The sequence below is a fragment of the Lutra lutra genome, chromosome 9 (assembly GCF_902655055.1).
Source record: "Lutra lutra chromosome 9, mLutLut1.2, whole genome shotgun sequence".
Lineage (NCBI taxonomy): Eukaryota > Metazoa > Chordata > Mammalia > Carnivora > Mustelidae > Lutra > Lutra lutra.
Window position 1 is genome coordinate 8,257,804 of NC_062286.1, and position 27,998 is coordinate 8,285,801.

Sequence of the window (27,998 nt, forward strand, 5' to 3'; positions counted from 1 at the left end):
ATTTTTAAACTGTGGAAGTAGGGAGAAGCCTGTGGTAGTACTATGTATCTGTCTTGTGTCTTCAGCAATTACTAAGACACGGTCAGTTGCATTTCACTCCTAACTCTTCCTCTGTCCCTACCGGATTATTTGGAGGCAAATCCCAGATGTGTCATTTCATCTGTGTGCATTTCACTGTGTATCTCTAAAAAGAAAGGGCTTTTTGTTAAAAACCCAGCACCATTATTGTATCTAAACGTGTAGTAGTCATTCTAGAACATCAAATATCCACTGTGTTCAAATTTTGTCTTACAGTTTTTGTTGGTTTGTTTTACAGTCAAGATCCAAACAAGATTCTCCCACAGCATTGGTTGACCTGTCACTCATTCTCTCTCCTTGTATGGTCCCCTCCTTCCGGTTTTCCCTGAACAGTTTCTGTGTTTGGAAATGTTCAAATGAGGGGATGGCTATGTTTTTAACTTGCATTTTAGAGCAGTCTCTCAGATGTCACATGAACAACAGATTTCTCTCTGCCTCTTCCTAAGGGAGAACTAGAGGCAGGGGACCTAGTTATGAGCCTTCTTGTAGGATTCTAGATAATCCCTGGGTCTTGTTGGGTATGTTCCCAGCCTGCTCACGCACCATCACTGTTTCATCTTTCCACGCCCATCACCCCCATCTCGTTTCTGTCTCATCTGAATCCTGACTGAGATCTAAAGGCTTTTCCCGCCTCTCGGGTGTGGGCCTGTGGGACCGCGTGCCTCTCGCCCACTGCCTGGTAGGCGCTCTGGTCTGGGTCCCTCTTCTGAGGCACACCCTGGAGGAAGCAAAGGGAGGTGCGCCTGGAGGCCCATGTTCAGAGACACAAGTAGAAGGTAGATCCCTTCTGTACTTCAGTTGGAATTTGGCCAAAATATCAAGGCTGGGGTCCACGGACATGTTTTTTCCTCATGGTCGTGAGGCGGTATTTACCTCCATAAGCAGGATGGTGGCAGGAACCACAGAAGTGAAGCACGAAGTGGAGGAGGGGGAAATTGCCCACCACCCCGCAATGAACATCTGTTTTACTTGGCCCCTTTTTCTTCTCCATCCACCATCCACGTGGGGCTTTGGATCGGTCTTCACGGCTTGTGTTCACAGCCTGGACACAATGTTCGATGCCAGGTGTTTCCCCTTCGTTTGCTGAAGGAAGCCAGAGATGATGCTGTTTTTGTCCCGAGTTGCCGTTCATGTTCAGGGAACAGGGGCGTGGGCCCTGGCTCCCCAGTGTGACACGTGCCTGCCTGTGATGGCTCCTTAAATAGAGCACGGAGCCCCTCTCCAGGTCTGACCTCGGCTGCAAGGCCCTGTTGAGCCCTGCCTTGCCAGGGGGCTGCCCACCGGCGGCAGAGCCTGGCTCTGTGTGCGCATGCAGCAGGGCCATGTGGGCAGACGGACACGGCTAGACGGGGGCCCATAGGACCAGCGGTTGTGCTGCCGTGTGCTCATGGGAGACTCGGTTTCATGCAGGGGTCCCTGTGCCATAGGCCATTGGAGGAACCGTGTCTCTCAATTGGGGTGTTTGTGCCGGGGAATCTGAGCACTGGGGCTGCATCCCGGGCTTTCTGTCTTCGCAAGAGATTATTATCAACGCTCCAGTCCTGAGGCAGATTTCCAAAGAGAATGGCTCGTTTTATGCATCCTTGTGACATTTTTATTGCCTTGCAGACAGTTTCCTGAAACGTGAGAATTACCTCATGTGTTCAGTTGGGGTGACTTCATCCGTTTCCTGGTCTCCTGGACTGGTTGGGAAGCTGTCCTGTGGTTTTCTTGGTCGCCCCCTTCTGTGGTCCCAGATCACCTCTCCGAAGGGCAGCCTCTTCTCCTGACCAGAAATTTCTGCCAAGCAGGAGAGCAGCTTGCCTGCCAGCTCCCTAAATATGTGCTGGACCCGGAAGACCCAGGGTTCCCCCTTCGGAACCACAGGGAGGCATTCCTGATGGTCTTTGCTTCCCAGTCCTGCATCTGAAAGGGAGCCGTGGTTGGTCCCGCAGCTCATGTTGCTCGTGGGGCCAGGACCTAACGTCCATGTAGCTGCTTCTGCATGGCAGTGTCGGCCTGGCACGGTGCTCTTGGCATCGCATGGCCTGGTAGTGGTTCTTGTCCACCCATGTTCTCAACACTTGGGGCCAGAATCCCTTCCAAGAGCTTGGAAGGTTTTTTGGGGCCTTATTCTTTGATGACGGGTGAGCCAGGTTGAAGACAAAGCCATAAATAAAAAACAGATTATTATCTCAAAGTCTATGCAGAAATCCCAAAGCGTTCACGGGGATAGTTACCTTGCTTCTCCTGGCTTCCCACCTGGTGTTTACTGACCGTCTGCCATGTGCTGGACGCTAGTCTGTGCACATGAACTTACATGGACACACACAGCCCACACCTACGTGCACTCACACCACGATGCCAGTCCTTTGGAGCACGGGGAGAGTTACGGGGAAAAAAAGATGCAAATTTCAATAAAAACGAAAGAAGAGGTTACTATGATCCTCTCAGCAGAATAAAGGGCAGTAGAGGGTTGAGAACAGTAAGCTTCAACCCTTTGGGTCAAGGACAGCTCTGAAGAAGTGGACATTCGATATGGGCATTGAGTGACAGCGGGACACAGGCAGGTGGGGCTTCCATAGGAAGGAGCATGAGCCTGGGGGCAGGAGAGTGGTGGGAGTGGGCGGGGGTCCAGTTGGGGATTTGGCATAGCAGAGTGGGGAACAAGAGCGGAAGCTGGAGGTGGGGGTTGGGTAGGATTCGGGGTGGCCTTGAATGTCATGTTTGTGGTCGACACTGTTCTCAGGCCAGAATGGAGCCACACACTGTCTGCATCCGGCTGGGACTCTTTTGTAACCTTTCTCGCTCTCAGCCTTCCCCAAAGAAGGTTTTGCTGTTCCGATCAACCAGTTGTTATGTCAATAAAGCCGAGTGATCTGTCTGGGGGGCAGCAGATGGCCAGAACGTCCCTGGTTCTCTGGGCATGTTTGTTCCTTTTCTGTCCCCAGTAAGTTTCTGTAACATAGGTGTCTCGTTTCTTCGTGGACATGTGTTGAACCATCACGAACATGTTATTTTGGCGGGGTCTCAGGAAGGCCATGTTTAAACAAGTCGGGCTTACGCACGCTGCCGCATGTCCCTCCTGGGCTAAGTCACAGTGGCCTTCGTAAGCTTGAAGCCACAGACTGTGACAAAATTAGTCAGTCTCCACTTCAGGGGCTTTGCTACCAAAGGACCTCGTACCGTGGAAACCCGATGCACCAGTGGGCGAAGCAAGGTCTGAAGGAAGGCTTTCTTGAGATGCTGGGGGTAGAGGCGAGCGGCCCCTTCCTCCCCTGTGAACCAGCGGCCGCGAGGGTGGTTTGATCGGACTTGATGGTTTGTAGAGGTCTTCCCACGTGTACTCTCTGGATTTTACCTGCTCAGAGGGGGTCGTTTTGTCATGGGGCAGCCTTTCTGGAACCTCACAGCTGGTGGGAACCTCTGACCCTTCCCAGGAAGGCCCATTCGGGCCTCACCAGCGGGACGCTGACACGGTGACAGCCACACTCTCACAGACGGTCTCCGCTCCCCTGGCTGCCGAGCCCCCAGTATTTCCTCACGGCTCTTCTGGCCGAGCACCATGATGCTTTCATTTCTTTTCAACAGCTCCTGGGAGCGGAATGGAAGCTGGGGCTCTCGGGAGGTCCCTCTGTGTGTCCTAGTGGCGGTGGTCTGAGGACTTTGAGATTCTGTGACTGGAGATGGGGACATACCGCCTGTTACGAGCACTTGATCGGTATAGACATTCGAACACGATAGTTCGTGTAAAGTTTGCTCTGTGTCACAGGCTTGAACACTTGCCCCTGGGGCAAGTTCAGTCTTCAGAGTTTGCTGGGAGGTGAGAGTGTGGGGGTTGGTGCGGCATGTTCGTGATTGAATCTTCTTGGTCCCTCTTCTGTTTGAGTCAAGGTCATCTTGACCCCTGGCCCAGCATAAGTTGCCAGAGGCCTTTGCCCTGTGGAATTTTCTGGTTGGCAGTATAGAATGCGAATAGAGTTTCCATAAAGTCTATATTATTTGAAGAGGGTGTTGAAGGTAAGCTGGAGACTTTCGTGGTCGCTTCCTCCCGCAGGTTTCTCTGGGAACTGTGTTGGCTGTGGGAAGAAAGGCTTCTGTTACTTCACGGAATTCTCTAACCACATAAATCTTAAGCTGACCACTCAGCCCAAGAAGCAGAAACACTTGAAGTATTACCTGGTCCGCAACGCACAAGGGGCTCTCACCAAAGGATCTCTCATTTGCTGGAAAGGCTCAGGTGAGCCCTTGGGCTTCAGGGGGGGTCTGGTGGGCGAATGGGGATCCTCTGAGCGGGCCCTGGGGCCAGGCAGCAGGGCTTAGAGGAGAGCAGGCGCCACAGCCTCCAGGCAGGCAGGACTGCAGGCTGGGGGCCAGCCCCGTGCTGTCGCCGCGCTGCCGTGACTTAGGGGTGTGTCTGGTACCTGCCAAATTGTGTGGGACATTGAAAAGCTGACGGAGGGCCACCCTGTGCCGTGCCTGTGCTTGTAGCTGGTGTTTGGGGCAGAGGTTCTCAACCGGGGCTGATTTTGTCCACCGTGGGACATTTGGCAATGCTCGGAGACCTTTGTGATCCCCGTGACTAGAGAGTGCTGTCATCCAGCCGGTACAGACCAGGGACTCTGTGAAACGCCATGCAACACACAGGACAGCCACCCCCACACCCCTGCAAAGAATTATCCAGTCCAAAATACCAGCGGTGCTAAGGCTGAGGAACCCTGAGTTAGGGGAATAAGGGCTTGAATAATGCCTCACTCTCTCTGCCCCAAACTCTGTGAGCAGAATAGAGAGTCCAGCCTTACGGTCCTGTCCTTGAAGACGTTCCTGGGCTTCTCTCCTCCCTCCTATCTCCCCATATCACCCGTGGCTAAGTCATCTGTGGAGGGAAGTGGGGGGATGGGTTTTCAGCCATAGGTGGTCCCTGAGATGCCCTCATTCACCCAGGTCTGGAGGGACGTGTCCCAGGAGGGGTCTCAGCAAGAATCTTTTGTCCCTCACTTGTCTGCATCGGCTCCCTTCTGGTCGTCTGGCCTCCCCCAGCCAGCTGCTGTGAAGAAAAGGATAGGCTTCGGGAGGGGCTGGCTCTGGGCATTCCTCCCCTCCCCCTCTCCTCTTCTCACATCACTCCGTAGGTATTTCTTGAGCTCCTGCTATGTGTCAGTCATTTTCTAGGTCCTGGGGGCCAGTGGTTCCTCCACCGTGGGACCAGTTAAGAGTCTGTGATCACTTGCTGTGACCACGCACCTCCCCGGCTGGCCGTGCAGCTGGGGGTCCATCTTTCCGACAGAGGGTGACTTTTAGGATGGAGGGTGGGGGAGGGTGTTGGCGCTTCCTCTCCCTCCGTCTGTTCTTTCCTTGGACTTGAAGGGCAGTGATTGGGTGACTCGTTGGCGTCGTCTGTTTTTCTCAGAAGCTCATGACGCCTCCTACCCCTGATCATCCGAGCTGTCCCCCAGACAGAGTCCCCTGGCAAGCCCACCTCCCTCCAGCTACCCTGAAGCAAAGCCAGGAAGGCGTTGGCACCATTTTGGTTATCTAGGTGTGTCTAGCTCTCTTGTCCCAGAGAGCATTCCAGAACCGGTGCAGAATTGGTTTTGATGCGTGCATCTTGTTCCCTTAGAGTTCAGAAGCCGGCAGGCCGCCGCCAGTACTTGCTCCAGTTCCCTCTTCCTGCCCGCGGAGAGCTCCGGGCCCCTGGCGGCCTTCTCCAGCGAACCCGTTCCTGGAGCGACGCCGAGTGTCCCAATGGAACCCAGCATGCAGGTGAGTGGCGGCGAAATGCCAGCCATGCTGCACCCGCGGGCTGGCATGTCCCCGGCATGTCCCCAGCACGGCAGCTCCATGAGGCAGCCACACATTTTTCAAGATGACTAGAAGGCTTTGCCCGCTCTGTCTGCAGCGCCTTTGTGTTTCGTCGTGAATTTGTAATAGTTTCCGGCACAGCGTGCTATGTTTTTAATTTAGAAAGATGTCCTGCCTTCCTGTTGGCAGCAAAACATGATCTCCTTGTCGGTGGTGTGGGGCACGGGGGTCCCTCCGCACCCCCAGTTTGCAGCTTAGACCTCGCTCTAGAATGGCACCACGTCCGAGCTGGACTGGAGTTCCCGGGAGGGGCAGATGAGACCAGCTAGTGGCCCGCAGTCCCGCGGTCACCTCCTTGAGTCCTGACAGCACTCTGCATGTGGGCTTCAGTTTCCCCGGGGCACCACCCGGGAAGTCGAGGCTCAGCTGCTGGCCTAGGACCTCATGGGCAGTAGGAAGTGAAGTGAAGAGTTGACACAGTGGGTATTTCTGGCTCATGTGCTTGGCATTTTGCCATTCCGAACAGACCTTACAGGTGTGATCGCCGTGACCACCGCAGCCTCCTCAAGGACTCTGGAGGGGTGGCTGTTTTCCTTCCTCTGGCCCAGAGGGTCTGTAGAGGGGCTTTGAAAGCAGGGGACAGTGCCCTTGCTCCCCCGCAGTTCATCACATCGGTAAAGAAGAGGCTGCCCCTGGGGTTGGGAACTGTGCCCTCCTACTGTGCCTCCCTCCCTGCGTGGCATATGCTGTTGTCCTCACAGTGCCCAGGCCACGTGGGCCCTCTGCTACCAGCGTAACTGGGAAGCCCACTGTTTTTACCATCGGAGTACAGGGAGTACAGGGCTGATACCTTCTGGCTGGGCAGTTTGGGGCAACTCATTTCAAATTCTTTGAATCTCTCTTTCCGCATATATGTCAAGTCGGAGAAAATTTGTATATATTTTTCCAAATGAACAGAGGGTTTGAACTCATGACCCTGAGATCAAGACCTGAGCTCAGACCAACAGCTGGGATGCTTAACCAGCTGAGCCACTCAGGCGCCCCGGAGAAAATCTTTCCTAATTTGCAGGGTGATTGTAAGAATTAAATATGATACCCCTGGGCAATCCTTAGAGCTTTCTACTGCCGGGCACTGGTCCACACACTTGCCTTCTGTGAAGCACAGCGTTCTCACAGCGGCTTGGCTGCTGTCCCCGTGTGTAGCCCAGAAGGTTGAAGCAGAGGGAGGACAAGTAAGTTCAGTGTGGTTGCTCTGAGGGGTGCAGCAGAGCGGGGGTTCAGACACAGGGCGGCTGGCTTCAAAACCATGCTCTGGACCCCTCCCCATGCCGCCGCACCCACTGGAAATGGTCTGGGCTGCCCTTGACTCTGGAGGGCCTTCCAGACCATTCTGGCTGATGCAGGCACGTAGGCGTTGTGGTGGGGCTCACGAGACCAGCACCCCCAGTGTCCCGCAGGAGTATCCCCAGGCCCCACGAGCAGCCCTGAGTGGCAACCGCAAGGCGATGGGATTCCCGAGCGCGTCTGCTACAAGCCTGAGCGGGGCGGGGAAGGGGGAGGGTGGCGGAAGGGCCTTGCGTTTCCCCTCTGAGGTTCAGGGGCCCCACTGGCTCCCAGGTCTGCCTGATCCTCCTTTCACGCGGGCCGTGCTCCCTGGGTCAGGAGTATGTGTGCATCTGTGTTTGTGAGTTCTAGGTGGGCAGAGTCACTTGTCGGCCAGAAGCTCGTTTATAAGTTTATAAAAATGGAAGAAGAGTAATTTCCTGCCAGCTGGGCTCACAGGGCATCCTGTGAACTGAGTGTGTGCTCCCCCTTCTCTCTCTCCGCTGCCAGGACCAGCCTCCGAGCACCCCTCGCTAGCGGCCGCCGTGGGTCCAGCCGTTCTCAATGGCAGGGACTCCCCGAAGCACCAACAGCTGGTGAAGAGCGACCTGTCGGCCATGCCGCGGCCCTCGGCGCTCGGTAGTGTTGCCGGTCGTGCCAGGGCGGGGGGGGGGGGGTCTCGCTTTCCTCTGGGCTGGGTTGTTGGGGGGGTCATGGGGCGACCATGCTGGGGCCCCCGTGCCTCCTGGAGTTGGTGTGGCGTGGAGGGAGAGTTGGGACCAGCCAGCGGGTGCCTCCAGAGTCTGGGGGGCCATGCCCAGGCCCCGGTGCTGGGGGGGAACCTGCAGCTTCTGCCACTGACTTGGGTGATGGGCGTCTGCCAGGAAGCAGCGGGTGACCTGTCTCCTGTGGGCTCACGCATCAGGAGGGCTGTAGAGTTCTGGAGAAATCGGGGGCAGCATGGTGGCAGAGGAGGAACGTGGGCTCCCAATTCAGATAACTGCGAATTCCAAACTCAACTGCAGCTCGTATTAGTTGGGGCATCTTGGACAAGCCTTTTGATCAAACTGCCTCATCTGGAGATGAGAATGCTGCTCTCAGGGCAGCCGAGAGGGTCAGCTTAGAGGCTGTGTGGAAATTCAGGGCACATCTGGCAGCTTACAGGTGGACACCATTAGGCCACCCACATCATCATCATCCCTAAGCTGGTCTTCTCAAGGAGGGCTTCCTGGAGGAGGTGACAGCTGAGCTACAGCTTACAGTTTGGGGAGCTTGAGAGATGGTAAGGGAGGAAGCATGGAAGAGGGTGAGGAGGTGAACAAACGGGTTAAGCAGACCTTCTGCCAGAGTCCGGGACATGGAGTCTGACCCTGGGCTCTGTGTTTGCCCCTCCGTGCTTGTGGGAGCTGTTTAGGGAGCCAGGCTTCCTTCTCTCTTCCTCCATGCAAGTGGATTTTGGGATCCAAGACCGTTCACTGGAAGAGCCCATAGCAACTGTCCAGCCCCACACTCTCGTAGAGGAGGCACGTGAGGCCCAGAGAGGCAGCCCAGACTTGCCCAGGCTTCCCCGCTTCCGTTACCCGGCCAGCGGAGGACTTCCCTGGCGGGAGTCTCCCTCTTAGTTGAAGGACCATTGTCTTTTCTGAATTGGACCCGAGACTCCCCCGTCCTAACCAGCGTGGAATCTGAGGTCAAGCTCTTGTCCCTCCTCCGACAGGAGAAGTCCCAGGCAGGCCCCCACTTTTTTTCCTCTGACTGGTTCTTCTCAGCGAGGGGCTGAATTTAGGGTGGCCAAGGACCGGGCTTCTGGGACGGTGACAGCAGGCCTGACCTGTGACGCCTGCCCTGCCTGCAGGTGCACAACCAGACTTCATCCTGGAGAATGAGCCATGTGGGAAGGAGAAAGCCCCCAGGTCCCCAGCAGCGCTCGAGCCCTTCTGGAACCTGACCCCAGCCAACCCGTACAATCCCATCATTCCCTGCGGCTTCTGCTTGAGAGCCCTGCACCCCAGTGTGGGATGGTTCAGTGCTCCCACTCCCGTCCCCACCCCCAGCCACACATCAGGATCTGAAAGCATCTCGCTGCCTCACCGCTAACGCACCTTTCAGGGCATAGCTCAGGTGTCCCCTCCTACAGGGCGGCTCCCTCCCTCCCTGGCACGCCCCAGGGCTCTGTCTCCCTTACGTGGCCACCTGTGTCGTGTATGCAGTGACATTCCCGAGGGCAGCGCCGGTGTCCTCCACATCTTGGGGCCCCAGGTGCCCAGCTTTCGTGGATGCTGACGGAATGGAGTTGCTTTAACAGCCCAGCCGAAATGCTGGAGGGCCTGGGCCTTCCTGCCTGCTCTGGGGAGAGAGGAAATCAGTTTTACGAAACTGTTTCTGAAACCATGCGAGGTGTTCGATTTGGGCTTGAGGCCTGTCGCTCCGTGGTTCTCAGTGGGGAGGTACTGCCCCCTGCTGGGGGCTGTTAGCAGGTGCCCAGGATCCTTCCTTGGTGGTCCCACACTGGGGGTTGGGGTGCTCTGTGTTCCGCAGTGAGTGGACTGCGTAATGAAGACTTGCTCACCCAGAGTGCCAAGTAGTGACCCCTTCCCCAGTATCAGGAGCCACTGCAGGAAATGGTCCACACTGGGAGCGCAGGGACAGCTCCCGGTGACGTCACTTTGGGACGTCTAGGTTCGGCTAGAGCTTGCGTCCCAAAGGGGAAAATATTTGTAGACCTTCCGTCCTCAGTGTCAAGGCCCAACCCCTCTTTGGTAGTTTAATGTGGTTTCTAGGGGTGCGGGCATCTTCGTGTCTATGGGCGTGCCTCTGTTGTCGCCCGAGGACAGATGTCCTGGCAGTAGAAGCCGTGGTCTACACGGAGCAGCCGTTCTCATGTCTGCCTCCCATGCTGCTGGGGAGTGGGGGGTTGAAGGAGCCCACCTGCTTGAAAGCTCTGTGTGAACAAAGCACCTTGCATTTTACCTTTTTTTTCACTTTATTCATTTTTGGTCAGTCTAAGGAGGAGGTGAGAATAACTTTATGACCTTTAAGCAGCTCTAGAACCGCAGTGCCCTTAGGCATAGCCAGCGTGCCTGGGAATAATGGCATTCTTCTCACTCTTGTTTCCAGAGATCCGGTTCTAGAGGTCAAGGCAGGGCCCAGGAGCGGGCTGTTTTAACAAGTCTCTGCTGCTTCTGTCCTGCTCCTTCTCAGACCAAATGTACAGAAATGTTGCTCTAAACTGTGGTTCTCAGTCCTGCTTGTGCCTTAGTCACCGGGAGCTCGGGGCCTCACGATGCCCGGGCTCCCCCCCGGTGCTGGGTTTGGTTTACTTGGGATGGGCTCGTGTCCAGGCACTCAGAGTTTTAAGGGTGTCCCGGGTGACTTTAACGTGCAGTCATGGTTGAATGCATAGCTCTCAACGTAGGGAAAATTTTGTGTTGGATTGCTCAAAAAAGCATGGTAACCAGTTCCTGATGTTTTGAATAACCCAGGAACATAGCCTGAGTCACACACAGGCCACTGTTGTCTAGAAAACCAGCCGGCAAGTACCGGCTGCCGTTCCCACAGATTTCTCTAGTCTGCGCTAGTGGCCAGGGCTCGGGCGGGAGCAGGTGGAGCAGTGCTGCCCCCCAGTGTGAGGCTGTGACGGTGGCGTCAGACAAGGAGCTGGAAGAAGATGGGATCTTGGGGGCTGCCCGTCAGCCGGCCATACTCTGCTTTATGCGCATGCTCCTTAGTCTTTCTCAAACCACCTTGCATGGTAGGGTTCATGATTCCGTTTTAAAGACTGGGGTGCCATGGCTCAGAGATAAGCCTCTCAGTACTGGGCTGGCCTGGAATGAGATATTCACTGAAAGGGACGGGATGTTCCCTCATGCCCATCACATGCTTCACTACACAGCGGAGAACCGTCGTGAAGCTCTGAGGTTTCAAACTGACACGTGTTCTCCAAATCGGGGATGTTTTAAAGCTCGTCCTTCGTGGCAGCCTGATCTATACTCTGCATGTTGTCCAGGTATCCTGTCAAACTCCGGGCCCCCCAAAAAGCGCCACAAAGGGTGGTCTCCGGAATCCCCCTCCGCTGCAGACGCTGGCTACTCCCAGGGTGGCGGGAACAGAGCCAAGTACGGTAAGTGACAGCAGCCTTGCCTACCGTAGGACTCGGCGCCCGGGGTGTGCGCACGCACGTGTGCACTGTGTGAATGTGTGCGAACTGGGGAGGATGTCCCGGGGGGCAGACTTCGGTATCACTGAGGGGTCTCATATGGAGGAGCTGCACAGTGGAGCCCAAGGTCCTTGTACAGCAGTGACCTAGCTCCTGGACCCTAAAGAAATTTAAAAGGGGCTTGCCTGTCACGTGGCTGTGTTGTTTGTGGGGGAAGGTTGGGTGAAGTGACCTTAAAGGTACTTCAACCTCAGGGATCTGTGATTCCAGGACGGGGGTATTCCTGTAGGTGGGGGTTCGCGTCAGCTGTAACAGGTGTGCAGGCCGGTCTGACATCAGGTCTGCTGGAGAGGGAGGCCCCGTTCTGTGTGTCTTCCTAACACCCTTGGCACGTTTCCAGAGAGCGCAGGCATGTCCTGCGTGCCCCAGGTTGGCTTGGTGGGACCAGCTTCGGTCACGTTTCCTGCTGTGGCCTCCGGAGAACCGGTGTCCGTTCCTGACAACTTGCTGCAAATATGCAAGGCCAAGCCGGTGATATTTAAAGGCAAGTACAACAGTGGGACGGGGGTGGGTGGGTGGGGCGGGAGGCTGGGGGGGTCCGCACGGAGCAGGCCATGGGCTGACGCACGGGTGTCCCCCTGAGAGACCTCGGAGGGCCCGTCCAGGCCAGTGAAAGAACGAAATCGACCCGTCACTGCTGTAGCCCCTGATCAGATGCCAAGTTCTGGAGCGGGTCACCAGCGGGTCTGGAGCGGGTCACGATTTTCCACAAGGAGCCCGGGTGAAATGAAGTGGTTCTGCTGTGTCCTTGTGTTCATTCATTCATGTGTTCATTAGTTCAACCTCACTGAGCAGCTGCCCTGGGAACAGGCCCAGTGCAAAACACCGGTGCTCGGACATGGAGCCATCGGCCCCCTGCTTCGAGGACCCCTGATGGGGTGGGTGGTCCTCTTGTCACCCTGGGCCCCTGGTATATTTTGGCTATAGAATCTGACTTTGGGCAAGGATGGCTACGGGTGCCACGTGAAAGCATAAAAGACAACAAGATGCGGTCTGTTTTGTGACCGTAGGCTGATGTATGCCACGTCGGGGAGGTGTTCGGTCAACTGAAGAGGTCCCTTTCTTGTGATGCAGGAGGTCTTGAAATGGGAAGCTGGGGCGGGACTTGTCTGAGGATGGTTTTCGCTGGTCCCGCATGCTGACCTGTGACAACACGCACACACACACACGTGTGCATATGCGTACACACACACACACGTGCATTCAGATCCTTCATTGAGTTAATGCTGCATTTGGTATCATGTTCGTAGGAATAGAGGAGAGAGGGTGGTCGGAGAGTGGGAGAGAGGTCTTACTGGCAGTTAAGAACTAAGAGAGTCACTCCTTTTTCCTAAAAAACCAAAAGTGGACGGGGTATTTAGGAAGAAGGGTGCAGGTCTGGGTTTTGAACCACGCATGGGACAGAGCCGATACACATTGGGCCTATTAGCTGACAAGGTAGAGGTCAGCACGCGGCCGCATTACCTGTGTCCTTCACACGGCTATCGTGGGACCGCGGTAGGCCCCAAAAGCACAGTGATGGGAAGACAGAGCACGGGGATATGGGCAGGATCTGCACCTGCTCCTCCCCCGAGCTGGAAGCCACAGGGTGAGTGTCCAGCAGATCTGTGTCTAATGGCTAGCAACCTCAGATGAAGGCCATCCTCCTTGTTCCTCAAGTTCATGGCACTTCCCAGTGAGGCTGCTCTGTTCCAGCCGTGGGCTCTTCGTAAGGTACTTGCTTCCCTGGCTATCCCCTCTCACCCCCACCAGTGCAGGTCCCAACCACCTCTGTGCCTTCTCCGCAAGGCTGCCTTACCTTCTTATTCACCTGGGCCCCCACGCAGCTTGAGTCAGAATGTTGGTAAGCAGTGGTACCCCAGCTGTGCTCCCTGGCCAGAGGACCAGCCCCCTCCAGGATCTCTTAGAGGCATGAACTCCCAGGAACATACCAGCATCACAGGCCCCATTCATGAGCCGGACGCTGTGCGGTAGGGCCCAGCAGTCTGTCTTAGGCTGCCTTTCAGGGACCCTCCTGCATCTGCAGGTTGGAGAAGCAGTTCCTTGAGGGTATGAACCATCTCAGTCATCAGGTTCTCCCTGGAGCCAAGCATGATGCCTGCACGTGGCATACAGCAGGCGTTCATTAAGTGCATGTTTGGTGCATAAGTGAGGACCACCTGAGTACAGGACGCCACACAGGCATTTAGCACAGCCGATCATCTCAGCAGCCCCATGGGGACTGCATGTGTCCCCCCGCTTGTACAGATGTGAAGACTGAGGCTTAGGGATGTCAGACTTCCTGACCAGGGTGCCCCAGCTGATGCATGGTGCCGGGGAGAGTCCAGCATAGCCGGGCTCTTCCGCCTCTGGGGGGTTGTCATCGGAGTGAATCTAGAACTTGTGCTAAAGTGTTGGTCAAGTTCTCTCAGGACCTGGAGCCTCAAGTCCGTACCATGGTTTATTTTCCTAACCCAGCTTGCTGGAGAGCCCTGGGAGGATGTGAATCAGAATCCCATGTTGTGGGGGGGCGGTTGGGGACGGTGCAGGCTGGCAGGTGGGCAGTCAGCAGAGAGCCAGAAGGTGGTGCTTCCACGGGGCTTCCTGTGGTCGTAGCTGCGGGGCGGCCGAGGCGACGCTTCCACTCGGGGCACATTCCCGGGCTGTAGCTCACTTGTGGGGGAGACGAGGCACTGACCACCTGCCACAGAACCGGTCCGTGATCAGAGCTGCCAGGGCAGTCAGCAAGGGCCGGACGTCCGAGGTCTCCCCGGAAAGGGGCACGAGAGTTACCCCAGTGGCGTCTGGCCTGCACGCTGGCGCCCCACCCCTGGATTTGGAGACCCCACATGGGCGGGGGCACAGACCGTGCCCGAGGGCAGCCACCAAGCCGATGCGGTTTCCTGTTCCGCAGGCCACGGGAACTTCCCCTACCTCTGTGGGAACCTGAACGATGTCGTCGTGAGCCCCCTCCTGTACACGTGCTACCAGAACTCCCAGTCCATCTCGCGGGCCTATGAGCAGTGCGGGGCCTCCGCCATCCAGCCCATCTCCGAGGAGATGCAGCTGCTGCTCACCGTCTACTACCTCGTGCAGCTGGGTGAGTGTCCCGCCCGCGGCCTGGGAGTCGCCGGTAGAACACCCAGCGAGGGGGGACGTGCGGGAGCCTCGATCCCAGCCTGGCCCTTGGAGCCGCTGTGAAGCCCCGGGACCCGTGGGACGGCAGCCCAGGGAACGTGGGGATGCTGCAGTCACGTCAGGACGTGGCCTCCAGTCACCGCCTGGAGGGCCTGGGCATGGCTTAAAGTGGGTCAGAACCACTGGAGATAATCCAAAAACCGTGCGGCTGCCATTCCAGAAGCACAGAGGGACCAGGGAGTAAGAGACGCAGGAGAGGAGCCGTGATCAGATGGAGAGTGGAGCGGGGAGAGGGAGCCCTGGGGCAGGGCGGGTGGGGGTATGGTGATTCAGCCTCACGGAGAAAGGCCTCTGAGATGATGCTCGAGTGGGGAGAAGCTGCCTCGTGAGGAGGTGGTGGAGGCAAGGGAGACGCCGGGAGGGCTGCAGGCCAGGCCTGGTGGTTACAGCCCAGTGCGGGAGGGGGTGCCGGCGGAGGGGCGGGGCCTCCGCGTGCAGCCAGGACTTTGCACTTCAGACACACTGACCAACAGCTTGGACCGGTCAGCTCTGGCCACTTCTGGCTCCACAGCAGAGCCTGTCCCGGGGGCTTAGACCACAGATGTTTCTGTCTCAGGGCTCTGGAGGCTAGAAGCCCAACATCCGGGATGCCAGCCGGGTTCTGGGGAGGCCTCCCTTCCTGGCTCGCAGACAGCCCCTCTCTGTGTGCTCACGGGGCCTTTCCTGAGCGCACACGTTTGGGGAGAGGGACAGAGGACTCCCGTGTCTCTGTTCATGCGGGCACCAGAGCAGCTGGACCAGGGCCTCACCCTGTGACCTCACTTAACGTTAATCCCTCTTTAAAGGCCTTATCTCCAAAGACATCACAGTGAGGGTTATGGTATCCACAGATGAATTGGGAGGAGGGACACACAGTTTGGTCTGCAGCAGCTCTGGAATGGTTTGAGGCAAGGCGTGGATATGATCTGACCTTGGCTTCCAGGAGACCGCAGTGGCTGCTGAGTGGGCCTTGCTGGTGCAGGGGCCGTATTGTCCCAGTTGAAGTGGGAGGTGGCTTTGACCACTGAGGGTCACAGGAGGGAGAAGGCTGGGTTTATCCTGAAGGGGTAAGGGCAGTAGGCTGTCTGTCTGAGGGAGGGGAGAGGACGGGCAGCCCGGCTTCTGCCCTGAGCCCCCAGGTGGGTGCTGGAGCCAGAGGGTGGGTGCAAGTCCTGTCTTGGCTGTTTCGAGTTTGAGAGGCCCATGAGGCCTCCAAGGGGCTGATTCCAGGACGTGGCCAGGCAGGACTTGAGCCCCAGGGAGAAGGTGCAGCTGCTGGTGCCAGTTTGGGGAACATGGGCCCAGTGATGAGCTGTACTGAAGCTGGGAGATTGGACAAGAGTCCTGGGGAGAAAGGCCCCGATGTATGAGCCCTCGGGCACCCCAGCAGTCAGAGATCTGGAGGACGAGGTGGATGGAACAGCCAGGGAGGCACACGGTTGGGCAGAACTTGGAGAATGTTGCCTGAAATGGTGAGAAATCTGGGAAAATGGGGCGTGTGTCTTGCTCTTTCTCACGACCCACATCCCATGCACTGGTAAGCCCTGGTTCGTCCCCGACCCACCCTTGCCCACCCTCCCCGTCGTGCCTTCCTCGCCAGGGCACTGCTCTTGCCCCGCTCTGCACATCTGTTGCAGTTGTGAGTCTCCTTGTCTCGGTTCCCTGCTGGAGCCTGCAGGGCTTCCTGCTTCCTCGCACACGCTCAACCCGCCCTGGGTCCAGGGGCCATGTGACCGGCCTGCCTCCCGCAGCTGTTTGCTTTGCTCCAGCCCTGCTGTGCCCCGTGGCATCCCAGTCCCCCACGCCTGCTCTTCCTTCCCTGAGAAACGCTCCTGCCCAGGACGTTTGCACAGCTACTGCTTTCTCTGGGTTTTGGTTCCCATGTCATCTAGAGAGGCCTTCTCATCACTGTATCTAAGACGGCGCCCCTCCCCTGGCCCCTGGGGTTCTGTCTCCTCTTTATCTTGCGTTTGGAACGCCAGCACTCCCGTGAATGACACGCCTGTGTATTTGTTTACTTCAGGTGCATGTCCCCTGGGGAGGGTGTCAGGGCTGTGAGATCAGAAATGTCGACTTCATTTACAGCTGCGTGTCCGGGAGCACCTGAAGGGTAATGTTGGTGCTCAGCCAGCACGTGTTGAAGGAACAGTCAACAGACACAGAGTCCAGTGAAAGCATTTCAAGAGAGGGACTTGTCCCCTGAGTCAGGCCGAGAGCAGAGTGAGGGCTCGTGGTTAGCCATTGGGTCTGGGTGTATGGAAGCGATCGGCACCGCCGGAGGTGAGCATGTACGAGGAGTGTGGGGACGGAAGCCGCCTGCTGCACTGGCTTGGGGAGAGGAGGTGAAGAAATAGGTGCGTGAGGGTAGACAACTCTCCCAAGACCTTTGCATGGTGACGGTGATTCCAGAAGAGGGTGTGGGCTCAGGGAAAGGTTTTAAAGATGGGAGGGCTAACAGCTAACCTCATAAAATCATGGCCCAGCCAGTTGAGGGGGTGGTGTGAGCCCCATCTTCCCGGTCAGGAGCCGGTGTCCTCGGACAGCTAGCGCTCAGCTGGAGCCGGGGCTGGGTGGAGTCGGGAGAGAGCGTGTCTTGTGAGTTCCGGTGGGCTGCTGTACCCTCCAGCTCACCCATCTCTAAAATTTGGACAAATATACCAGAAAATGTCTATAGGAAAGAAATGCTAGATGTATTCAGTGTCACTAGGCATCAGAGAGGCACAAATGAACAAATCAAGTAATATTTTCCAGTGAAATTAACACAAGCGATGGTATCTGGTGGCACTAAGGGTGCAGTAAAGGCAGGGTCCTCGTCTGCCCTTAGTGTTGTGGCAGGTTGGTCCACTTGGACCCCTGGAAACAGCCTGATCACATGTATTAGTTAGCTCCAGAAGCCCAGTTCTGAGAATTTAGAAAGTAGGTTCTATCCATAAAGACATGTGTCAGGGAGGTTATTTATCGCGGTGGTTATTTGGAAGCAATAGGAAGATCAACAGTGGAGCCCCTGCTGAGTAAATGGTGGTGCCTTGCTTGAAGGGACCCGATGTGCCCAGTGAGAGCACTGGCCGTGTAGACCACCAACAGTGTGACCCCTGGCTCCACGTGACCGTAGGGAAAAGGAGACAAGCCCTGAAGTTGGAGGCTTCAGTCCTTACAGTGATTTAAAACCTGTCGCTGAAAACCAGACTGAGAAATGGGTGGAAAGTGTTGTGGCTCGGTGAGGCTGGGGAGTGGTGGCTGCTCACGAGCCCGCCCGGTGCTCGCAGCCCAGCACCCGTAAGACGATGGACCCTGAACGATGCCCACGGGGATCTGTTGGGCTCGCCTGCACGTGTCGCCCCAGAGCCGCACTCTGCGCTTGTGGGCGGGCGCTGAAGCCTCTCCCGCCGTCCTGTCATTGCCAGCAGCCGACCAGGTGCCCCTGATGGAGGACCTGGAGCAGATCTTTCTGCGCTCGTGGCGCGAGTCGCACCTGACGGAGATCCGGCAGTACCAGCAGGCACCGCCGCAGCCCTGCCCGCCCGCGCCCAGCGCCGGGGCCCCGGTCACCTCGGCGCAGCTGCCCTGGCTGGCCGGCCTGGCCGCCAGCTCGTGCAACGACAGCGTACACGTCATTGAGTGCACCTACTCCCTGGCCGAGGGCCTCTCGGAGATGTTCCGGCTGCTCATCGAGGGCAAGCTCGCCAAGACCAACTACGTGGTGATCGTCCGCGCCTGCCGCAGCCCTGCCATCGACTCCTGCGTCGCCGTCACCGGTGAGCCTGGCAGCTGCGGGAAAACCAGCTGCGGCCTCTCCCCTTGCTGATCGGTGCGCCTTGCCTCTCGTGGTTCGTGACTGGGGTTAGGGCCCTCCTGGCGTGAGAGGGGCGTGCCCGGGCTGGCGGGTTTGGAGTCGTTCCTCCTCCATGGGGAAGGTGAGCGTTCCCCTCTCCCCCTAGAGAGCCTGGCCAGCTCTGGAGGCGGGATGGACGGGGTCGAAAACCTGGCTCCGTGCACCCGGTGTTGTGACCGGTCGCCTCCTGACTCTGGCGGTCCGTTCCTTCAGTTCGCTCGTGCAGAACAGGAACAACAAAAAAACCACAACAGCGATCTTGTATTGTGTAGATTAATGAGTCAATTAACTAACAAATTATATAGTTACTTATTGAAGCCCTACTACGCGCAGGCGCTGTTCTAAGGGCTGGGGACGGAGGCACGAAGACGACAAGATCCCCGCTTTCCTGGAGCAGACGCCAAACACAGAGCCGGACAGCTCGGGTGGGAGGGCCCCGGGATGGGGATCCCGTTCGGGATGATGGCTGTTAGGAGGGTCAGGAGAACCTCTCTGCAGAGGTGACGTTAGAGAGGGGCCTGAGAGATGGAGGAGGCAGGCGAGGTTGCCACTGGGGACAGCTGGGGCCCACCCCCCACCAAGACCACGTGGCAGCACGCTGTAGGGAGGCAGGAGGCCAGAGCAGAGGATGAGACTAGGCCATTGTCGGGGGTTAGGGAGAGAGAGACAGAGTGATGAGCACAGACTCTGCCACTGAGGGGCTCGCGTGCGAATTCTAAGTGGGGGAGCCAAGTGAAAGGTGTTGTTTGTTTTCCAGGAAAATACCAGGCCCGAATTCTTTCTGAGAGCCTTCTCACCCCAGCAGAGTACCAGAAAGAAGTCAGTTATGAGCTGGTGACGGGGAAAGTGGACTCCTTAGGGGCCTTTTTCAGCACCCTCTGTCCAGGTAGGTCTGTAGGGAGACAGCTGTGAATTCCCAAGTGGGAGGGACAGACCTCTCGGAGCCCGTTCCCCAGAACCTGCTGAGGCCGACCTGGGTTTGGATGGGCAGGGTGACCCCTTCGTTCTCTGTGTTAGCATTTACGACCCTTTCCGGGGGGGGGGGTCTCTGGTTGTGGGTCCTCCTAGGTCCTGTGCCTCTTCCCCTGTGCCCTGCGGCTCCCTAACTCTGCCTCCGAATTACTGGAGTCCATGTGTTCTAGGCTGGGAGTGCTGTGCCCTGCTCTCTTCTTTGCCTATTTCCTCAACCCATTTCCTCCCAGGAACTCCCGCTGGCCCTTCCTTCTCTAGGATGGGCTCGGACCCCTTTCTCTTGTCCTTTAGCATCTGGCTCTTCCTTCTCCTGTCACCTGCCACCTCACAGTGCAATTCTCTCTGATGTATTTGCCTTCCTTACTAGGCTGCGGGCTCCTCGACCGAATGGGCTGTGCCTTCTCTAGTTCCATTACCCTAGGCCCAGAACAGTGCCTCGTACGCAGTGTGGCGTGGAGGTTTGCTGGGCTTCACTGGGATGGAAAACCCATTTTTCTGTTCTGTTTTGGGCAGAGGGTGACATTGACACTCTGCTGGACAAATTCCATCAGGAAAATCAAGGCCATGTTCCATCCTCACTCACTGCGTCCTCTGTCCCCAAATCAGCATCCTTTGATGTTGGCGGAGCTCCAGCGTGCACAAGTGAGTGATGCTGGGAGCCAGCAGCCAGGGTCTGGGCTGCTGAGACAGCATCCAGGGGGCACCGGGGGTGGAGGGGGTGGCTAAGAGGCACATCCAGAAGGCAGGGCATCTTCTTAGCATCAAAGTTTACTGATATATAATTTTTATTTTAATCCTTAAAACACTGGTAGTCTCGGGGCGCCTGAGTGGCTCAGTGGTTTAAAGCCTCTGCCTTCAGCTTGGGTCATGGTCCCAGGGTCCTGGGATTGAGCTCCACATAGGGCTCTCTGCCTGCCAGGGAGCCTTCTTCCCCTCTCTCTCTACCTACCTCTCTGCCTACTTGTGATCTCTGTCTGCCAAATAAATAAATAAAATCTTAAAAAACAAAAACAAAAACAAAATACTAGTAGTCTCATCCAAGCCTGAAATGGATGCTTGTATACTTTTCCTGAGATGATACATTTCTCGGTGTAAATTTCCAGCTTATCAATGCATTGCTGTACCATTTCATCTATCCTGAGTTCCCAAAGAGCTGTGATGGTCACCCTCCCTTCCAGACAACTCACTGTCTCTTCCGAAGTCCTTTCTCAGGGTCAGCTTCCCTGTGATGCTGTCTTTGTCCTCTTCGGGTAGAGTAGATCACCGCCTCTGTGCTCCCTGAGCACTGTTCATTCTTTTATTATGAAATTCCAAAAAGCGTGAAATGTACACAGCTCAGCGTAGGTACTCGATAAATGTTGGTGTGACTCCCCTTTGGTCCCTCTCTGCACTAGACAAGGCCCTACTGCACAATTTCCAGCAGATGTCAAGGGTTTTTGGCTCTCTGCTCTTGGGTGCATCTCACCTTTTTGGGGGCTCTGGTTCCAGGTTACAATTTGGAGCCCCACCATATCCGGCCCTTCCAGCTGGCCGTGGCTCAGAAGCTCCTCTCCCACGTGTGTTCCATTGCGGATTCCAGCACCCAAAATTTGGACTTAGGATCCTTTGAGAAGGTGGACTTTCTGATTTGTATTCCCCCTTCAGAAGTCACCTATCAGCAGACCCTGTTCCACGTCTGGCATTCAGGTACGGGGCATCTGGGCGGCAAGTTGTGACATCTGCATGGAAGAAGCTTTGATTTCCTTAAATTCAGATTTGGCATCGAAACATCAGTCTTTGCCTCTAAAGTACGTGGGGCGAGGATTAATACTCCCATTTTATAGATCATGAAACAGATGCTCAGAGATAGCAAATTGCCCAAAATTTTATAATCCATTAAAGCTTGAACCATGACTTGAGTTCCCACTCCATCCCACTCAGGTCCACAACCAGCGTGTTGATAACGTGCTTCAACTTCATGTATTTTCCATGTACTTTCAAGGGGGTGAGATACGAAATACACGGAGAGTCAATGTCTTAACTCAGAGGATTTATTCTAGAGTTCTGTAACCTACAGCTCCCTGGCCTTCAGGTTGGGGGATGGTTTTGCTGGGGTTGGCAGGGAGGTGGGACCTGACCCTTCACTTCAGTCACTCCGAGCCTAGGATCACCAGCTTCACGAAGCCAGCTTGGCTGTCCTCCTTGGGTGGCCACTGTGCACACACCTCGCTAGGAAATGGGCCGTCTCTTTGCCCAGGGGTCAGCTGCCCCGACCCCCATATCTCACACATCCCCGTAGGCTCGGGGCCGGCCAGAACTCCGGCCAGACAGCAGGCGCTCACCAGGGGTCTTTTGAGTGAGTGAGAAACTTGGGGCAAGGGTTGTCCTTGTCCTGGATTACTTGTGATGTATTTTTACCACATTACAGGGGTTTTGCTGGAGCTTGGCTTGGAAAAGGAGCACATGACCAAGCAGAGGGTCGAACAGTACGTTTTAAAGCTTGATGCGGAAGCACAGACGAAATTTAAGTCCTTTCTGCAAAACTCCTTTCAGAACCCACACACACTCTTTGTCCTCATCCACGACCACGCCCACTGGGATCTAGTGAGGTGAGAGGGGGTTTGGCCTACCCAGGCTTGGCCGGTTCCTTCCTTGAATTACTACGTGGGTAATACTCGGGACTCTGGGTATGAGCCTTGACGAGATGAATGATGCTGGGGTTTTGGCATCTGTAAGCAGATGTCATGGATGTGTTCCAGAACCGTAGAGCTGGAAGTTATCTCAGGGGACATCCAGTGGAGCCTCTGAAAGGTACCATCATGGAAACAGGCTCAGGGTCTCAGGGCTCGGGTGGGGGCAGGAGGGGATTAGTGCCAAGCCGGCCTTGACCTAGGGCCTCCTTTTCTGTACCCCACTCAGTAAGAAGGTGCCCCCTGGTGTGGGGAGGGGACCCTGACCGGAATAGGTTCTTCCTAATGGCGGGCCCATTGGCTTCAGCACCAAGGGCCACAGCTGGTGCCACCCTTCTGAGTCCATTTGATGGATTCCGTTTAAGTGAACGTAAATCTAGATGCATTTTAGATGCTGTCAGGCTCTGAGTCTGGCAGGATTTCTGATTTATGGGGGCTCTCATCTCCATAGACTAGCCTGAGGGCTGTGCATTTAGACACTGCCACTGACTGGGTGAGGAGGGAAGGGAGATCCCGGGTCAGATCGCCGAAGAAGGCTTTGATTTCGCACGGATGCAGGCATGTAGGGCTGGGCAGGACCTCAGAGATCACCTGTATGCAGGGCATACAACATAAGGTCCCTGCTTGGGCTGGGAGGGATTTGAACGCCCTGGATTCTAGGAAAGGCCAGCATGTGCGTATTCCCTGGGCAGGGGGTGGGTTCTCAGAGTAGCCTCCTGCCACCCAAAAGCCCGAGAGTTTTCTATTCTGCTGGGTGCCCAGGAGAGAAGGCCGAGGCCATGGCCCACAGGGAAGAGCTGAGCTGCGCTTTTCTCCTGGGCCCCTTGTCCAAAATGCTTCCCCTTCCAGGTCCCAAACCTTTAAATTTAATATAGAACGTACCATTTTATATCCTCTGTGGATCCTTTCAGGCAGGTAGGAATTTAGGGGAAAGAATTTAAGGAGACAAGTACACAGTCAGATGGGGTGGAAGGAGCACTTGTGGGTGAGAATTCCCGCTCTGGAGGACTGGGTAGATTGTGTGTCCCCCAAGCAGTCTTCCATAAATACTGCTCTCCTGGCTAAGTTTTTAATAAGCAGTGAGTATCCAGGGAGTCCCTGGCAGGTGCTTGCAGTGTGGTCATTTTTTTTTTTTTCTTAAATTTTCCTCATCATGGGCAGAGCCAGAAGCTTTGATCACTTGTACACTTGGGGGCGGGGCTCATTAGAAATGTAATGTGGGCGGGGCTAGTTAGAGAAATGTAATGTGGGCGGGGCTAGTTAGAGAAATGTAATGTGGGCGGGGCTAGTTAGAAGTGTATTCAACTGCTTGATCCTTATAAAATTACCAAGCGGGATTCATCTTCCCACTCACTGCGTCTTCTCCCCCTTTTCCTCCCTCAGTAGCGCTGTTCATAATCTCTATGCCCAAAGTGACCCGGCCGTGGGATTGGTGGACAGATTGCTCAATTGCAGGGAGGTGAAGGAGGCCCCCAACATCGTGACGCTCCACGTGACGTCCTTCCCCTACGCGTTGCAGACACAACATACCCTCATCAGCCCTTACAACGAGATCCACTGGCCTGCCTCCTATAGTAACGTGAGTGACTCTGGGCTCCCTTGCCTGGTGTCCCAATGGCCCTTGAGTCAGGAGAAATTTTGTTCAGTAAAAGTCTTGATTAACTGGTGTAGTTGGGGGTCACATGGGTCCCCAGTTTCTTGGATCTTTGATTTGACCCAGAATTAGATTTAAACCCTTCCTTGCCAAAGGACATTAGTTGGCTTCCCCATCTGAGGACATGTAATGTTTAGTCTAGAAGCCTTGGAAAGGTTCCTGCTTTTCCTATGCCCACATCCTTAAGCAGCAGGCCTTAAAATCTCCTTCCGAATGGAACACACATCCATAAAACCTGGTGAGGTTGTGCTTTATTCTCTGCCTTTTCTCATCAAAATAGAAGGCTACAACTGATAGTCTGAGAATTCTGAGACTAATTGGAGAATTCTGGGTGGTTGGATTCTAGTTAATGGTACAAGTAACAAGCAAACCTCAAATTCTAGACTTCTTTGGGGCATCCCAGAGTCATCTGAGGAACTTATAAAGATACTGATGCTTGGTGTCAGTCCGTTAGCGTTGGAATCAGTGGTAGGGATACCGAGGGTTTCTGTGGCACTTTGGTGAGCTAGGGAGGCACTGTTCTGAGCGCCTTATCGTATGAGCTCCTATCAGATGCAGGGGCTAGGATGATTTTTCATTTACAGAAGGAGAAAATGAGGCAAAGGAGATTTGAGCTACTTGCCTAAAGGGCCATGCAGTCAGAGAGCGCTAGAGCCTGGCTGTGACCCCGTCCTGCTGGCTGTGGCCCTCACACAGAACCTTGGCATGTGAGGGCAAGTTCATGGCTTTGCAATTTTATTAGCCTCTCCAACTCTGACATTTGAGCAGCTCTGGTGTTAGTCTGGGAGGAATGTTATGTCCCTGGGGGTGAAATTGATTAGATAAATGCATTTCTTTCTGCAGGTTTTAGTAGCAGGCCAAACACAGGATAACTGATTGGCCTGTTCCCAGAACTAGCTTAAGATTGTCGGAAAGAAGCATTTCACCCAAGAACATTGTGAGTTTAAAAAACAAGGCCGATGTTCTTCTTGGCAAAGACACCAGGGTCAGATGAAGGGAAAAGTCTTGACTGACAGGGATGCGGCATCCTTTAATCAGAGAGTGCTCTGTGCTCTGTGTCTGCAGAGGGAAGTCGTCTGCGGGACTGCAGACTCAGCACAATTCATTTTTATTTTTAAAAAAAGATTTTTTATTTATTAGAGAGAGCATGCATGTGCGTGTACATGCCACGAGCTGGGGAGGGGTCGAGGGAGAGGGAGAGAGAGTCTCAAGGTCTCGAAGATGACCGTGGAGCCCGATGAGGGACTTGGTCTCATAACCCTGAGATCATGACCTGAGCCAAGGTCCAGAGTCAGACGTTTCACTGGCTGAACCATTGAGGCAGCCCACGTCAGCACAATTTAGATCAAGATGCCTATGCCAGCCATTGGGTGCCCAGCGTGTGACTCTCTCCGTCCCCGCCAATGCAGTGTTCGTGTGACTGATGCTCTTCTCTGTTTCAGGGGGTCGACTTATATCCTGAGAATAAGAAGTACTTCGGGCTGTCAGAGTTCATTGAGTCCACGCTCTCGGGACACAGCCTCCCTTTGCTCAGATACGACAGCTCCTTCGAGGCCATGGTCACGGCATTAGGAAAAAGGTACACGTCTCGGCTGGAAGTTACCAAAGCACTCAGGAGTCGCGCATGTGCTGAAGAGTGTGCAGCCCGAGAATTCCAGAAGGGGCCACCGCCCTCCTTTCCTGGGTGACACCGTCCCTCCGCTGGTTTATTTCTTGCCCTGCCTGTGGGGCTACTGACACCTGTCGTGCTGTTGTTCTAGAATATTTTAGAGATGAGAATGGGTGGCAGCATGTTGGAATGTGAAGGGGTGTGTTTGCGATGCAGGGAAGTGAAGAAAGCGGGAGGAGGTAAGACACGAAGGATTTGAAGGTGATGAGAGTGACAGACCTAGTTGGCTTCATCTTTCGTGTCCCGTGTGTATCACCTGTCGAGAGTGTATTTTATGCTGTTTGCTGTTCTAAGGGCCTCACCGTCTCCCCTAGCCAGTTGCTGCTATTATCTCCATTTTGCAAGTAAACTGAGGCTCTGAGAGACCCCAGCGACCTCCCTGGGCCGCACATCTGGCCACTGATAGAACCGGCTGTGAAGCCACAGTCAGCCTGACTCTATAGCTTGCGCTCCGACCCGGGCCACAGCGGACCGCGGAGGCAGATGTCAATGCTGCCATTTCTCAGATGAGGAAACCGAGGCCTGGGAGGTTAAGCAATGGCTATAAAGCCAGGCCAGGGTTTACAGACTGGCTACTGCGAAGCAGAATGAGTGGCTCTGCCCTGGACTGTCAGTGTTGAGCCAGGGTCTGCCACCTTCCCTCGTGGAGCCCCATTCTTGTGCTAACGAAGGGATTAAGTTACATGTGGGCGCCTCACGCTCTGTCCCAAGCTGTACTGCTTGGGCGGGGTGCAAATAGCTCTTAGACCTAAAGGGGTGCCTTGGTCAAATGTGTTTGAGAAACCTGACATTTAAGGTTTTCCTTTCCACAAGAGTTCTCCGAGCTTTCCATTGCCACGCGTGCTGTCAGTCCTGTGGAGGAGGCTAGAATGTGCGGCGTCCTCCGTGTGTGTCATGGAATCAGTGTTCCCCAGAATGTCCTTTGAGAAGCTAAGTCCCTTTAGGTGTGGGATGCTGAGGGATGTCATCTGCTCTCCCCCCCACATGTGGGCAGCTGAGGGCTCGGACACCTGCTGAAGGAAGGAGTCCTGTCTCTGTCTCCTCACACGGCTCCTTCCGTCGGGTGCGCAGTGAGCTGTCACTTTGGGTCCAGTGCTCTGTGTTTATTGCCAAAAATATCCTCACAGTGGAATAGGCCCTGTTATCCCTGTGTGGCAGAGGAAGGAACGGACTTAAGTTGGGTCACCTGCCCTAGGTCACATGGGTTCATAGTGAGGCCAGACCCGATCCTTGTCACTTGACTCCAAAATAGTAGAACCTAAGCCATATGGGGCGAGGGCTCATGGCTAGAAGGCCAGACTGGCCGGGGGATCGTACGTTCTGGCTTAAACATGAGTCTTAACCTTTGGCAAATCACAGAACCTTTCTGAACTTCCGTAACATCATCTGTGAACAACTGTACTTTTGTAGTGGCTTCTTATGAGAGTTGGATGAAGCAGGAACATGGGCCAACTCAGGAACAGTTGTGTGCTGGGAGCTGTGGCTCCAGAGTCACACTTCCAGGGTTCGAGTCCTGGGTCTGTCACTTACCAGCTCTGAGACTTTAGGGATGCCTCTCCGTCCTCCGTGGGAAGAAGAATACCTACCAGATGGGGATGTTATGAGAACTAAATGAATTAATACATACAGAGCATTAAGAGCATGGCTGGGGCACATTACATGCTCTTGGTAGCTGCAGCCAACACCGTCACGGCTTTGTCCCCACTGTCACCACTGTCACCATCATGGTCACCACCATCACCATTGTCACCACCACCAACACCACTGTTAATGTCACATCCCATGATCATGATCACTACCACTGTGACAACCACTGTCATCATCACTGTCACTATTGTCACCACCATTACTGAGAACATCATCACTGTCACCACCATCAGTACCAGTGTCACTATCACTGTACCATCATCACCGTCACTGCTATCACCACCATTATTACCAAGAACATCATTACCATCACTGTCACCACCACCACCACTGTCACCGTCTGCATCCCATCATCATGTCACTGCTGTCACCACCATTACCAAGATCATCAGCATCACTGTCACCACCAACAGCACCAGTGTCACCATCACTGTCCCATCATCACCGTCACTGCTGTCACCACCATTATTACCGAGAACATCATCACCATTACTGTCCCCACCATCAGCACCAGTGTCACCATCACTGTCCCATCATCACCATCACTGCTGTCACCATTATTAATGACATCACCATCATTGTCACCATCATCCACACCCCTATCACCATCACTGTTCCATCATCACCGTCACTGCTGTCACCACCATTATTACCAAGAACATCACCATCACTGTCACCACCATCAGCACCACTGTCACCAACACTGCCCCATCATTACCATCATGATGTACCTCACCACTGTTGTCATTGCTGCCATTATCATCAGCACCATTACTGTAACCACGACTGTCACTGTCCTCCTCTCCACCATCCTCTTCCTTTCTCTCCTCTCCCCCTCTGCTGAACCGGAAGTATTGCACAGAGATTAAATTTTACTACATGAGAAGAGAATAGAAAACTCTGGAATGTTGAGTTATGGAGAATCATAGGACCACCTAAGAATCATTTAACCCAACCACCCCACCCCATCTTATAATTGTGGGAATCGAGACCCAGAGAGC

General features: G+C 55.1%; 1 protein-coding gene across 1 annotated transcript in view; it reads left to right on the forward strand.

Moving 5' to 3' along the window:
- GREB1 (growth regulating estrogen receptor binding 1) overlaps positions 1–27,998 on the forward strand; it is a 71,999-nt gene that overhangs the window by 10,378 nt on the left and 33,623 nt on the right. The window contains 13 exon segments of the mRNA XM_047746155.1: positions 4,115–4,297; positions 5,678–5,827; positions 7,693–7,821; positions 11,189–11,302; positions 11,739–11,882; positions 14,292–14,477; positions 17,959–18,309; positions 19,144–19,272; positions 19,872–20,000; positions 20,847–21,044; positions 21,766–21,946; positions 23,411–23,606; positions 25,124–25,260. Of these exon segments, the coding sequence (XP_047602111.1) occupies positions 4,115–4,297; positions 5,678–5,827; positions 7,693–7,821; positions 11,189–11,302; positions 11,739–11,882; positions 14,292–14,477; positions 17,959–18,309; positions 19,144–19,272; positions 19,872–20,000; positions 20,847–21,044; positions 21,766–21,946; positions 23,411–23,606; positions 25,124–25,260 (2,227 nt within the window).